Raw genomic sequence first — 16156 nt, forward strand, 5'->3', positions numbered from 1 at the left:
GAAAGGTAATACATTCTACTTTTCAGTACCCGAGGAAGCTGATGCAATATGACCCTCCTTCTGACAAAGGAAACGTTACATAGCTAGGAGCTTTCTACGAAAATTATGCAATCCTTTATACACAACGATATGTCAATGGTGAATGTATTAATATTAAAGCATACACAAAATATTGAGGCTATAGTCTGCACTAGAAGCAATTTACTGGCAGAGTTGTACCTAGTAATAGCATATAGTGGCACTTCTACGGCAGTAAAGCTGTGCTTTATAAAACCACTTCCTTCTCCTGGAGGAACTAGAAACTGTCTAAACCAACTCAGCTGAAGCAGATGGGAGGTCTGTCTGCCTGTCTCAAGCTACATCTATACTTGCAAGTAGTGCAATACAGTAGGAGCAGATCTTTAGGGCAAAACAAGAGTTGCCAAGGGGCTGAGTTCCACACTTGTGTGTGTTTTCCTTTGGACTAACTCTAGCTGTGGACTGAAAGACTTCTAATGGAGGTCAGAGGCCTTCTCTGAGAAATCCTACTGCTGCAGAGGTGTAGGCTGCTCCGGTCCATATCTGGTGACCTCGCTCCTTAATCTCCAGCTGGAAGTCATCTCCACAGCAGATGATTCAGAAGGGAACGTATGCAGGTCCTTCAGCCACTGCAGCTCGTGCCTCAGCTCGTGTGCTGCTGCAGGCAGTTGAGCCTCTCGGTACCATCTCTGCATGGTAGCAGCTGAGACCCAATACATGCTTCCTCCTGCAACTCCTGCTACTGGGACAGCGGCTTTAGGAAGAATGTACGAGCAGAGAAGGTAAAGTTTTAAGCTGCTACAGAAAGATGTGCTAGAGGGACGTTAACAGAGCCTTGAATGAAATAAGCCACATTGCCAGGAGTGTGATTTTGCCAGTTCATAAGCACTGCTCATACCAGCAGTTTCTGAAAACGTCTTCACACCAGGCAGCAGTCAAATCTCTCAACACCACTGACCTGCTGGCAAAAATCTACAGCATAGTGGCAGTACACGACAGAGCTCAAGAGCAACACATCTTACAAGTCTGTCTGCATTTAAGATCCCAGAACGAAAGGAAAAGGCATACCTTATGACTCATAGACATGTGCTTTCCATACTGAAATGCCATGTCCTGAATCTCAGCGCTGTGCTTTGCTAGCTCCATTGCAGCCTGGCAGCTCTTTGCCAGCAAGGCACTATGTGACAGGAAAACCTGCTCCTTCCACGTAGATATGCCGATATCATCTGTAAGACAGTTCTCCTGAAAATGAAACAAAGGCTAGCATGAAAACACCAAAACTGCAGCTGCGTCAGCTCGCAGAAGTTAACGCTGTGGCACAGGATAATGTGCCATGTGGTAAGTAACAAAACTCCTGATGCCACGGTGCCAAATATGGAAGGGCATTCTTTTGGAGATGAGTAGAGAAAAGTATCAGAATAAATATACTAGCAGCTTCAACAAACAACATTTTCATTTTCTGCTCAAAAAGAACAATGCAAAATACATCGAGCTGTCAACAGATTTCACATAGATCTTTTTTTTAATGACTGTATCATTACACTAAACATTAACAGCCAATTATAATCCTCCTGAGGTACTGGAGAGAAAACAGAAAAAAAAGACAAAAAAAAACCCCAACAAAAAAAACAGTGTACATTGGCACTTCAGCCCCTTGCCAGTTACCAAGAACCAACAATCCCAAACAAACTTGAGAAGTCCCTGCAATTTCTCCTTTGTAGTCAAGAAAAAAATAATTACAAAAAGCATTAAAAATCCTTATAGAACTGCATTGTAAAAATGAAGGGCTGTGACAGAGGACTTGTACCTCTTCCACTCCCATATTAAGGATGAGGAATGATTGAAAGTATTCAAAAATAAATAAATAACGCTGTGATTTAGAAATGTCAGGTATTAACTTTCCCAGGAGGCAAACAGAGATCTCAGTGATAACGCTAGTGAACTTTATCACCTTGACTGTAAGGTCAGAGATACTCAACACTTCTCAAAATCCTTTGTATCCAAAATATTAATTTGAATTACTTTCCACAAAGTATTTTAATTAACACAAATCCAACCCTTTCCCCCCAAGCCCAAATTCAGCTGCAGCTTCTTTGGCTCGCAAGGTGTCAATATGCCACTATTTTACTAATGGGTCGTCAAAGCTAGACACAACTTGTAATCTCTCTCACATACATGTTACTGTCATACCTTTAGGTACTCTCTAAAGAGAAAAAAAAAACCAAAACCAGAAAAGACTACAGTTGTTTTGTTTAGAAAAAACTAAAATCAGTAATGAGAAGCTACAGAAAAAATTTCAAACATATAAATGTTAAAAAGTTTGTAATTTCTCAGTTCAGCCAAATCTGTAGCGTACACTAAGCCAAAAGGTATTATTTTAAAGAGTAATATAAAAAACCTCTTATATAACAAGCCTTTTCCCTCAAAGTGACGTCAATTAAATTACTTAGAAACGAGCAAGAAGTAATTCTGTGTGACCCTATAGTTTTCTAGCAAGGTATTATCTGTCATGAAATCGGTAACAAATGAAATAGAATCCATCCGTTCAGCTCTAATTTTCCTCCCTTATGGATATCACCCAGAAGTGCTGCGTTACAAGGGAGAGGATAATTTGAGACTAATGGAAAAAGTAGGAGAATTCTGCAATGCCAAGTAAACCAGAGCTGTATCAAAATGCCTTTGCTTTCAGACATACTATTAACTTATACAAGGAAAGTGAAGAACAGAGAAACCACATGTTTGCTGTTATGCATATGATAACTTACAAAGTTAAGCCTAAACTTTCTTCATGTTTCATTTTACTGTAGTATTTTTGTTTTAATATCTTAACTCAGCCCAGAGCATGTGCAAATTCCCATGACTGGCAAAATGTCAAAATGAGCATTTAATTCAAGTAGTTTCCTATCTATCAAGTCTTTTTTTTTTCCACTCAGATATAGATCAATTTATTTTAAATTTAAAATCAGGAGCTCTTGGAAGACGCAACACAATCTTTTCCTTAACAACCAATCTGCTCAGCGAAAAAACAGTATTTACTAAAATTTGCTGGATGATATTGAAAACTGGCAGTGATTTTTATAATTATTTATTTTAAATCCAACCAAGACAAAAATATTCTAGAAAGGTATCCTGAAACAATTTATGGAGTTAAAAAATCTTTCAGAAGACCTGTAAGTTGAAAGCGTTTGCTTGCTGGAGCCTTTGAGCAGTAACAGAAATGCAGACATTATCAAATATCAACTGCAGGAACTGAAGAAGCTTAAACAGTCATTGCAACTCGACATATACAAGGAAATTAATTCTATGATTTGTTACAAAAATATATTTCTTCTTAAACAAGTTTAAATTTCATCACAGGATTGAAAATGATGGCACAACGTTACTGTCCACTACATGAACATCATGCAGGAGCTTCAAGCATCTAAAGTGGACATCTAATGTCAAAAAAAAATTACAAAAATTTGAGATATATTTGAAGATATGGTATTGAAATCTTAAAAACATAGGTATTGTGAATCTCTGGGTTACAGAAAGAAGCCAGCTGTAAAAAGGCATTATGCCCATATGGATGTGCTTTAGTATATGAGCTTGCAAGCCAAAATATAGCTGATTTTAATCACAGAACGTCTTATGACCACATGCCCCTAAAGCTTCTGCTGCTTAAGGCGGCAGAGGAAGACACAACCTTTCTTCAGCAAAGTTTTCCAACAATCCAAATGCCATTTTTTCCCAAGCTTAAATCTCATGTTATATATAAACTGTCCACCAACCACACTGTATTCTTACAACAAGAGTATGTATGACAAGATCTAAACACTATTTTAAAACATCAAGGGAAAAATGAAACTAGTTCTAGATTGCAAAGCCTGTGAAATCTGACATCATGACAGCACTTATTATTTTTAGAGAAGTTTTCACTTTTTTGTAAGCTTTGTTTTGTCAGCAGTGGGTATTTCAAAGGATAAATATAAAAGTGGACATTAGCTGGCCCAGAAGACTCCTACCAGCCTTCCATATAAAAGCCTTTTTAAACTCTAATTCTAGCTGTAGTTGACAGTGCTCAGACATTTGATTAACTAATGCCTATGGTGTGACCTCATTCACAAGTTCTGTGACCAAGAAATGGGTCCAGATCACAACCAACCCCGATGCTGCCTGGGTAGCAGAAGCTGGATGAAGAAAGCCAAACCCCTCACCAGCCCTGGAAGAAAGCAGCCAACTCTAGATACAGTTTGGATAATGTCGGCATGGGAGCACAGGGAAAATATCCAAATCCAGCTCTGTCGATCATCATTTCCTGTGGGAAATTAAGAACAGCTGAGGGTGCTCCCATTTTACTAATGGCAAGGTCAGTTACTGTTTTGTTAGAAAGAAATTGGCTAGTTGAGATTTTTTTGTTAAGCTACTTCCATAACTTAAATTGGGTTTGAAACAATCTCGGGCAACAGGAAACAAAAAACTTTTAGAAAATGAAATTGCAGGACAAAAGATGCAATCATAACCATCAGGAAGGGCAGCTCTTAGTGATGGTAACAAGGATCCCCAGCACAAAAACAGCACTTAACAATAACTCAGTTTGATTTGTCGCACCTAAGAAGATGCTTATACGCAGCTGAGAACATATTAAGGAAAATATGAATGAAACGGTGTCTTAAAAGTGCACAAAACCATTTGCAAAACCAGGAAGGAGTAGAAGTCAGAGACTTTTCAATGTAAAACTTCAGCTATAGTTTGTAAGGGAGCCTTATTTTTGTACCATGGCAAGCTCTTTCTTAGCCATCTGCTGTTGCACAAAATGATCAAAATGTCTGAACGACTCATATCAAACTTCAGTTCAGTTCTCAATAGGCAAATAATCCACAGAAACACACAGAAATATTTTTAAACAGCATTTAAAAGCATTTTAAATTAGGTAGTTCAATAAATTCTATTTTACATAAATAAAATCCAATGCAACTATGGATCTCTCTACCAGTAGGAAGACCCTGCAAAATATCATGCACATGGTTCACATAAGCTTTCAACAGATGTATTCCTGCTTGCTGAACATGACAGGGCATGTTTTATTGGTCTATTAATACAGGTCTTCACTGCTCTTGGAGGAACAAGGGTGTTTGCAAATGGGTCAATAAAGCATGCCACTGACTACCTAATACTTTTATCGTGACACTGTAAAAAAAAAGCAATACACAATTTAAAAAAAAGTTTGAAAACTTATAATAAATGTAAATCTCTCTCCACATCTGTTACTTTTAAATCTCTCTGGAAAAGCTAAGCATTTAAAAGAACAAAAGCAGTAAACAAATAGTATTGGCCTTCTTTCTAGCTATGCTTTTTTTTTCCCCTCTGACACATTTACCCATTCTTTTCACAGATGCTCTTTACTCAAATTCCATATTTTATCCTTCCCTTTTATCTTGCAACAGAAACATTCGTTTAAAAAAAAAAAAAAAAAAGAAACTGACTGCTGCCCTGCTAAAAGGTGTTTTACATGACTCAAAATACATATGATTCACCTCCTGTGGTAAAATTTATAAGCAAATCCTTTACTTGTAACATAGACTCATAGCAGTCCAGTTGATGGACACGTGCAGCATCCCAAAACATTACTCCTCAAAGCAGGACTGCTGACCAAACATCAAAGAAGAATTGGTACAACTCACTGCATGTAGCCTGTGCTTTGCCGGAAAATAAACTAATTTTCATTTAAAAAAAAACTACATTGGTCTAAACCAAATACCTGTTAATTCACTACTTGGTACAATGAGTACTTGCCACTAATGTATTTCTTTTTAAAACTTGTTTTACGTATTAGTTATGCACAATTTTCACACAATTCCATTGAAAATTTCAAAAATACCTAACAGCTCTTCTAGCCATCAGTGGACCATGTTGGAAATGGTCTTGTCTTACATAACAGTCCTATTCTGACACTAAAAATGAGTTTTGGTAATGCACATTTAGCATCAGCTAGATATTCTGGAGGTGAGAGAAAAAAACCAACCAAACAAACCAACCAAACAACAAAGCAGTTTCTCAGGAAAGTCCCTAATACTTTAAGATTGCAAGAATGGTCTGGCAGGTAAAGCACAAGAGCCAACACACTCAAGTCCTGCTCTTGATTCTGCTGTTTGACCTTGAGCCTCCCTGTATCTCTTGTCCCTGTTCAGTGAACTGACAGGGATGTTAAAGCATTCTTCATTAATATTTGTTAAATGAGCTGGGATATTAGGACAGAAGGCTTCTAAAAGTGCAAACAGTATTCTGTGAGTTAGCAAACATTTTAGAAGCCTTCAGTCTCCTAAAAGTATGAAACTGAGACTCAGTGCAGTGTTTTTCTGTTAAAAATAGATACCACGATCATGACTGAAGGCCAGATTAGACAACTTTCATCTTTGCACTCACTGAAGGCACAAATTTTTACTCCCAAATTAGATCTAGATTTAGGGAAGACAGACAGGAACTGGGAAGAGTGTCCTTCACTCACAGAATTTTGGATTGAGAGGGGATTTAGCACACAAAGCTGCAATGGTTTATCACATCATCCCTTTCTGCTCCTGCTTACAGTCCAAAACATTAGCTTAAGCCACTAATGCAATGTCTGAAACCACAGCAGCTACTTGCTACTTTGAACATGAGTGGCAGCCCTAACCTTCAGGCTGTCTTTGAAACAAAAGCCTACACTTTGTAGTTTGGACTGACACTTCAAATAAAGATGAAAAGTTAAATATTATCTTTATTTTCCCCATTTCACACAGATCTAATGACTCACTATGCAGGCAAGATGAAGAATGACCAAACAGAACGTACTAAAATGGGATGGCTGTAGGATTGCATGTGGTTTTGCAGAGAAAAAAAGTGGTAATGAGAGCTGTCAAATAATTATATCCATTATATGTCTTCAGGAGTAAATAAGGTCAGTCTTGTTGGGGCAAATGATTCTTTCAATTTTCCTACTGGGTCATCCAAATGAAGCAAACTGAAACATTTTTTTCTGGATAAACATGAACTTAGGGTCTCAGAGGAGAAAGGTGAATTTTGCAGAGTTATTTTTGTCTAAAGTAAAAGATAAGACCATCTAGGTAGACATCTAATGAAGCTCAAAACAACTTGGTGCTAAATTAGTGTATTTTATGGTACTGAGGAGCTTTATAACAACTGCATTAAGGACATTTAACATATGAAGTACAGTTTTCCTGCCTCAAAAAGGAAAAAAAAAAAGTGAGAAGATATCCTTCTGCTTTTCCAAATTAATACATTCTCAGCAATGAAAATGCCATTACTAACATCCCTATGCCCTACTCTTAAAAAGAAATAAAGTTTTACATTTGAGATTTAGTTGCAGAGTAGATTAAAGCATCTGTCCTACCTCTAGGAAACGTAGTTCACATTTTTGTTTCGGTCAAATCGCAATTAGGGATGGAGGGAAGGTGCACAAAGGATACAAATAGGACAGACCAACAACTGACCTAGTCCATTCGGCAATCTTTGCTAAAGAGATGTTCAGGACACAAATGGGACACTGCCTCAGCAGAGTAGTGTGAGGGAAGCAGCAGGGATATATCTCATACACAGCATGGAACCAAATTTCTCAGAGGACAAGATAAAAAAAAAAAAAAATTGAAGTAGATCCCACACTTGTTTGTTCTAGGTCTCATCAGAAGCCATGCACTACCCATATAAAGAGTAAACTTCAGACACCGGCATGTAAATTTCAGTATCTATTATGCCACCATACTAATTGTGTTTTGAGTTAACTGAGTTCCCCTTAGGAAGGGTATACTGTACTTGCAACTCTCCTTAGACAGAAAAAGCCACTGAAACAAAGTAAGTCTTTGCTCTTTGTAATTGGGCCAGGGCAGGGTAAACATCATGCAGCTGTGCTTAGTTTATCTCACACTTCCCTTGCAACCTACACATGTGGAGAGCTTCAGTAATGCAACAGAAAATAAACAGAAAAAGAAAGACTAAGAAAAAGAAGATTAAGACCTTCTGCAGTGGCAGGAACCCAAAAGAGTCCACAACATTTCTCATTTATACAGGGGCCATGGTTAAAATAAAATGCATTTTCATTGCTGAGATGAACTTGTAGAGCTTTACTTCTACACACAAAAGAGTAGTTGGTTTTTAAAATATGATATATCTGGGATCTACTTGTATTTAGAAACCTGCTTGAATATGGAGAATAAAATTTTAAATGTTCTTTGCAAAAATCTCAAAGATGTCACCTACTTTAACATATAACCCTGAGCACAGTACTTGGGAGCAACCCCGCAGGCTGAAGTCTGTTTATCCACGGATTACACACAGCAGGTGCAGAAGGACCGCCAAGTTCCCCACGTCACATTGCTGCCACGCTTCCAGCCAGGGTCCCCTCCCGAGAGGTGCCAGAGGAGGCTCTGTGCACAGCATCCTGCGCGCAGCCGTGCCACCTGGAGAGCCTGCGGCCGCAGGCACCTCCCGAGCATGCCATTACCGCTTCCCCGCCAGACGCTCTCGCTTCCTCCGAGGGAAGAGCTCAGCTCATCAGCGTGATCGCTTCCTACCTAACTGGTTTCAATCAAAAGGAGAGGGATAAGCTTAAACGAGGTTAGTTTTAGTAACATGTCTTTGCTGCTGCAGAGCAGGGGAGAGAGATACTGACCAGCGGAGCGGCTGGGTGCGGCAGCCCCCTCCGGGGCCCAGCCGCTGTTAGCTGACGGCACTCTCCGCCTGCCCACTGTGGTTTGGCTGGTGCAGAGCCATCAGTGCAGGTATCTGCTGTAGTGGTAACCCATGCAATCAGGGCTTCCACTAAGCTATTAATTTTGCTACATACTGCAACACGACAATAGTAAACCAGAGCTGCAATCTAAGTACACAACAAATGTAAATGAATTCATATATTTCTACAATCTTCAAGCCATTCCACCTACTGAACATTAAGATTCAGGTCTCTGAGGCAAACGAGGCACGTGAGACAACATCACTGGAAGTAAATCTATCTACCTCAGTGGATTTCCAGAGAGATATTCACATATACATACTGCTTTTCATTCCCATACAGTGAAAATTTGCTATCGCAAAACCTGTAGAGGTCATGGCAACTTTAAATTATCAATTTTTTGCATGTGTTAAGATACCGTCATAGCAAATGAAAGAAAAAACTCTTTTTTTGCTCCAACATCCTGCCGAAGCAAGCCTACTTCAAGAAGTGTCTCTACAAGTTTCCTTAAATATTCTAGTAAAGACAAAAATACCTAGATCTAATTTGACCTATTTTCATTACAGTTCTTGCCACACAGTAACACAGTACATCCGTAATTGCCCTTGAAGAAATACAAGGTTATTTGGTGTAAAACGCTGGCAGCTGCTGTCTTTGCCCGTGTTGACTCCTGCAATGCGTGCATGGTGACTTTTGGTGGAGAAGAGTACAGTGCTACGCTCCTACCGCTTCAGGACAAAACTCATATTTATACTATTAAAAGGTGAACACTCAGAAGAAGAAAGGACCTGATAAAAGTTTGGGATGAAGCATTCTGTAAACACCTTCAGGCTTGGAAAGGAGAGATTTAACATGAAAGTATTAATGATGTTGACAACATTGTAATACATGCCTCTAACAGAACCTTGACTAGAAGCCTCTGGAAGCATTTGGAAAGCCCACAGTAAGACACGTCTAGAGCCCCTGGTAATGACACATGATACTATTTTATTAAGCACTCACAGAAATAAAATAGTCCCTCTTTGAGCATTTCTAGAAACTTCCATCGGAGTTCACAGGTGTCATAACAATGTTACTGCTGAAACTCACTAGGACTGCAGCTAATTCTCTTCCTCCCTCTCCCTCCTCCTTTTAAACAGATGAGAAAGTCATCACATTTACTGTAGTCACACATTAATATCACCAAACTTCTTGGGTACGTAAAACTACTGAAATTCTTACCTCAGATGATTTTGAGTTTTCGTAATATATACCTTGAACTAAGTCACCAATAGCACTTGAAATGAGTTCCACAACCTGTAAAAGAAAAGGAGAAAGTGTTACATCTTCAATTGTCACCAAATTTACTAACAAAGCTACTGCCAGATTTCTAGAGACATAAAGGGTCATAACTTCCCTTGCAGAAAGCTAGCTGTGAAAGACTGAAGGATTTACTGGGATATATTCTGCACAAGCATGATCCTGTCTCTCTGCTAAAACTGCTACTACAGTAACTCTTCTATCAAAGTTTTAAGTTAATATAAATGAAAAACAAGACTTTTTTTTTTTCCAAAGTGTGAACTATGGAGTGTATTCTCACAAGGACGTTCACAGAACTAATAAATCCCAGTTCATGAATATGAGACAGTACCTCATCTGGGCTTTGTTTTGTTTTGGTTTTTTTTTTTTTTTCCCTGCCAAGTAAATACTTCACAATACCTCTCATTGGGAGCTGTTAAAATTCTAATCTTCGTGGCTAATACAGAAAAGTCAGAATCCATAGAAAGGTAACCTTTCAAATGTGATCATTTGGTATTCGGGTGCCCTGGGAATGCACTGTGGATGTATTTAGTGCATGGCCTGAGGCTCAGCTGTACCACATACACTGAAAGTCTGCAACACGGGAATGTTTAAATCAGATTTATCAATCTGTATTATCTTTAGGGTTCAGACTTTTTATTTTATTCAAGCAAAGCCTAAAAATCTGAACTTGATCCAGAATGTAAAACAAGCAGTCCACGATCTCCCTGGAACTACTGTACAATTTAAAGTCATGCAGCACATGAACTGTCTTAATTGGAACAAAATACTCGGATTTATTGTAAAATTAAATGCAGGCATTTCAAATAAGCACACCTTAAGGCTACCCCTTTAGTTGCTCATAAAGTTTTAATTTCTTGAATGTTTAATTTCCTATGCATATAAGTCTATATCTGATTCCTCTTTTTGCTTCCTAAAATTCAATGTAGTTCTTATTGAATTAAAAGATTTAGTTTCAATTTTTATCATTCTTGTAACTGAAGACAAGACGTCAAATGATAAAACCCCTAACAGAAAGGTATTTTAACATTTACGCATACTTTATTTGATAATAAAAACACATTTGTATGCTAGTTTAGAGTACTAGAAGAAAGGTTGTGTGTTTTCTTTTTTTTAAACACTGGTTCATATACATATTCATATACACAGAGCAAGCGCTAACTTTAGAAATGGTGCTGATTAAAAGTCATGTTTTTTCTTGCAATGCATATGGGTTAATTTGCAAGATCTATAAAAACAGCCCAAAAAAAAAAAATCACGTTGCCCTTTAGGAAACTAGATACAGAAGAAATATTGTAGCAATATGAGCTGCAGAGGAACTGAAAGGACAATGATCCTACAGTGTTGCCAGATGTGTTGAGTTATTTAAGTGGGGAACAGAGAAAATGAGGGCCTTTTTTTTTTCCCTTTTTTTTTTCCTTTTCTTTTTTTTTTTTTTTTTTTTTTTTCCAAGGTATCAGATAAGCCCTATTACCAAATCCAGGAGGATTGAATATCGCCAATAGGTCTATGAAAGTCTGTAACTAAATGCCCAGGATCAGATTGTATTACAGTTTATACAAGCAACATCCCAAGATTCTTCTGATGGCTAGGACACATAATACAGATCAATCACTCACTAAAAAATGTTATGGTTTGTGAAATGGTCTGAGCTCAGAGACCTACACTGGTAATACGAAGAGGAATTTACAAAGACACTGAGTCCTGCTCTAAATGTCAAAGTGATAGTATGAACTTTTAACAATGCATCTGGCTCTGGATAACTAGACCTTTTCCTCTCTCGCCTGAAACTCTAGACTGAGCAGGACCCTGTTTTGGGGTTTCTTTTTTCCATCTCTCCTCTCTCTTTTTAGTGCAACTCTACTCTCAAAGGCAATTTTAACTGACTTAAAACAATCTCGGTGAAACATTTGTGAACAATTGTACCTCTTCCTCTTATAGTTTATAAAACATCTTAGGAGAATTACACATCCACTGTTTAGAAGAATCCATATATTAAATACCATTAGGCCTTTAGTGACATATTGAACACTACATGTTCGCGAGAATTTAGTGTTACTATTACCTCCCTTCTTTCCAAACACCTCTTTTTTTTTTAAATAATATTTTTCCAAGGTAAATGCAAGGCCATGGAGATCACTACCAGGAATGAAATTCCAGTTTCAAGAGCACAGTGGGATGCTTGCATGAGGCTCTGTTACTTTATCAACCCTTAATCTGATCTATGAAAAGCATCTGCTGCATAACATCAGTGGCCTGGGGTCCTGATCGCTGGGGAAAGCAGTGAAAGATGAGGAAACCAGGTAATTTTCCTCTGTATCCCAAACTGACATAGAGGAAGAAAAATTATTACAGATTCAGTAGTATTCATGTAGTCAATGGTACACTGACTAGTTCTTATGCAGCACTTTTCACCAGAAAATTTGAAAGCTATCAACATCTTCTGTAAAATCTACTCCTTCCTGTTTTATGTAAGGGGAAAACAGTGACAGGGAACTGATTTTCCCCAAAAGCATGCAGCATGCCAGTGGAAGAGCAGAAAGCAGTATCCAAGTCATCTCTATTCTCATCAGTGCCTTTCTGCCTGACCAGTGCCCCGTTCCACTCGCTGATGTTTCCGATAAGCAAGTTTGAAGAGCAGGAAAGGCAGATGAAAAATCAAGTGCTCCGAACTGCTTTTATTCTCTTCTCATTTGAAGGTTGAGCTCCATTTTAAACAAGTTCAAAGACAGGGAAAGGGAAGAAAGAACTGCCAGAATTAGTGCTTGAAAACAGCAGCATCTCAAAAGAGACCAAAGGCAGCCTATTCATAATCTCTCTTCCCACTATGTTTCCACTCCTCTACACATTTTTGAGAAGCCTGGTCCCCTCTTAGGTACTCAAGATGAGCAGGAATAACATTGTATTGAGAGAAAACAAACTTCGACTCTATTTTTCATTTTCCAATCTGCATCAGCGTCTTCCAAAGCACCGTGTTTTCTGCTCCCCCGGAGCGTCCGCAGGGCTGGAGCAGCCCAGGGGATGACCCGTTCCTTGCAGGTGACAAGTGCACATGCAAATAATTTCACACCCTTTAAACACATGTTCTGCAACAGTTCTGCCAGGGGTTGTTTTTTGTTTGGGTTTTTTTTCCCCCCTAAGGAGGTATTATTTCAATACCTTTTGTAGCGATGCGATGTCTTCTGCTTTTAAAAAGTCAACGTGAAGGCCATCAATTTACGATGAACATGGGGAAAAGAGATGGATCATTAAAGCCAAAATCTCTCCTACTATTTAGGCAGACTAAGTGTATAACATGATGTAAATTCTGGATACAAGCATGTGATGCCTGATTCCATAGCAAGATAGAGTTCATGCTCTGACCTCTCCGATTTATGCAAATATGAAATAGTCCAGAAGCCTGTGCTATGCTTCAATGCCAGAAGAGCTCTGTAGGTTTGAAGATCAGAAGCTTGGTGAAACGTAATTTGCCCTTTTCTGGTATAGTAACTTATTTGTCAAAACCACACAGCTTTAGCCCTTCAAGGTTCTTTAAATTTACTTTGACCCTAGTTTCTGAAGCTCAGATTTTCTAAATAATGGTTGAAGAAATAAAACAAAGTAGTAGTAATTTTCTTAGCAGTTGAGAAAATTACTCGGGACGTTCAACCATCCACACGTTGAATTTCCTCCCTCCTTTTCCTGAACTCAGACTAAATCTTTCAGGTAGTTTACTCAGGACCCATCTATAAGATAATTCAGGGTTCAGAACTCCCAGAACGTTCTGTGCACACAACACCACAGAATAGGGCCATGCGTTCACTGCCATGCGTATAGCAGCCCGGTTCTTGCCTGCAGTTGACCGCCCTGGGAAATCCAGCCCTGTCTATAAAAAACAGCCATGTATTTCAATTGAAGTGAAACTTTAAAGCTAGAAGGACTGCAGGGAAATCACAGAATATAAGACATTTTGGTAGAACATTTTCTTCAAAGTTAGAAGATACGATTCAGACTCCTTCAAGCACAGTAAACAGAATGGATTCTGGGCCCCACTCATCCTTCACGAGATTTCTAAACACCCTGGATGAAAAGACGACATTGCTGCCATCAGTTTAGCAACTCAAGCACTTTGTTCCCTTTACTTGTCTTCGAAATATTTTGTTTAAAGTTCACTGCAACATAACGCTGCATATATATTTTTTCCTGTTTTTCATTCTGGTTTAAAAAAAGGAATGAATTTGAGCTCCATTCAATGCGTGGTGGTTTTATTTTAAATTCAGCAGCTGAAATGGAATTGATTACACAGACCACTATTTCAGAGTAGTAATGCAATGTCTCTCCAGACTCTACCGGATATTTTCAAGGGGAACATCAGGGAAAGGATGAAGCTCTTGCAGGAAGACAGGAAACAGCACTAGGAAGAACACAGCAATGAATATACCTTTGCTCCTCATCCTTCCCGATTTCTATTTGACAAACTTCCTTAGCTTTGCCAAATTCCTTTCAAGAAGGACCACAAGTAATTCTTTCCTTTCTTAGTCTTTCTCTTTCTGTCTCTTTAGGCTGCTGGTCTTGAAACAATATCCATTCCTCACACACCTGCTATGGCAGACCCTACTCCTTGCTGCTGATGCGTAGACTTGAAAACGTAGCAAGACTTCTCCATACAAGTAAAGAAGAAAATTAGATAGTCAGGAAACATTAAATATACAGATAAAAGCTCCTTCAACTTGCATTTGACTCCCTCCCAAACAAGTGTTAATTTTTGGAAATATTTCCACACTTAAAAATTCCATGGAAAGTTATTAAAATTAGATATTCTTCTGCATTTGACACAGTAACATTACAACACTAGGAAGCTAAAGACGAAACTCAGTAAACAGCTGAAATTGGAATTTGATTGTTCAATAATACCTAAAAAAAAAGGGAGCAAAAACTCTAAGGAGTTCCAAGAACACTGGAATTCAATTTTCTTTCCTGGTAATCTCCTCAAACATTATTAGTCATACAGGTAACTAAATGTGCCAGTCTACAGAATTTTTTTAATGTAATGTTTACTGGACCCTATTGGATTTACTATTTGAAATCATCTTGAGCTTTACTATTTTTTGAAGCTGTCCGTCTCTTAGTTGAAACACACAGGAAGGACTTCTCACAGTGATTTGCTTTCTAGCAAGTTTTAAATGCTCTGGGAAAACACATTTATCGTTTTATTCACTCCGTTAATGATGAATTAGTAGCAAAACACAATATGCAATATAAACTCACCACCCAAACCCACTACTTGATAAAAAGGTACTTCCTAGACATAAAAAACCTCTTCAAAATAATCAGCAGCAGTCTATTTGAATATTGTTAGTATTGTCAAATACCTACCTTAGGGTCAGTCTATCTTAAGGATTTTCAACAGCATTAAGTTACCCTTTTTATGCTGATGCAACAATATCCACAAAAGGGGTTTTCACTAGTATAAAGACTTTTAGCGCATAGTTCAGTCATTTTCCTTAACAATAACATAACCAACAGAAGAAATATCGTTTTCTATTCTTTACCTCCACATGGTACCTCACACAGTGTATTAATATCTTTGTAGATCCAATGCAGCAGATCCTTGCACTGAAGCACTCAAACAACTGTTGATGAGTGACTCAGGTTAGAGAAGTATGTGATTTCTTCAGCCTGACAGGACATCCTGTCCTTTCGGACAGGATAATTTCATTGTCTATCTTTCTTTTATATAAAACACTGAACAAAGAAGGTATCGTGACTACAGGGCTCTGTAGCTACAAAACCCTCCTCATCAATAAATGACGCAGGAGACCATGGCTATAAAACACTATTTCCAGTCATACTGGTGCAGACAACTGTTGAACTGGGATCTGTTCACAAACAAATTGCAGATTAAGCTGAATAATAATAATAAAAAAATCTAATCAGCTCCAAGTCGACAGAAATTATACCTGCAAGTGGTATTAACTATTTTGCATAGACTGTATCTGATTAAACATGAATCAGAAGTAATATCATTTAGCATCTGACAGATGGAATCAACTAAACGAAGCTGCAGATGTTTGTTAAACTAGCAAATCAACAGCCCCCTGTACCAGGAGTAGCAGCAATCAGATTCTAGACTCCAAGTGAAATGCTGCTGAATTC

General features: G+C 38.3%; 1 protein-coding gene across 2 annotated transcripts in view; it reads right to left on the reverse strand.

The window, feature by feature from the left end:
- Positions 1-16156, reverse strand: part of PDSS2 (decaprenyl diphosphate synthase subunit 2) — a 124375-nt gene that overhangs the window by 19300 nt on the left and 88919 nt on the right. For both annotated transcript variants that reach the window (XM_075498486.1, XM_075498485.1), the window contains 2 exons: positions 9944-10018; positions 1087-1260 (listed from right to left, as the gene is read on the reverse strand). In XM_075498486.1, the coding sequence (XP_075354601.1) occupies positions 1087-1260; positions 9944-10018 (249 nt within the window). The remainder of the gene's footprint in view (positions 1-1086; positions 1261-9943; positions 10019-16156) is intronic.

The sequence above is a fragment of the Mycteria americana genome, chromosome 3 (genome assembly GCF_035582795.1).
Source record: "Mycteria americana isolate JAX WOST 10 ecotype Jacksonville Zoo and Gardens chromosome 3, USCA_MyAme_1.0, whole genome shotgun sequence".
NCBI classification, from domain to species: Eukaryota; Metazoa; Chordata; class Aves; order Ciconiiformes; family Ciconiidae; genus Mycteria; species Mycteria americana.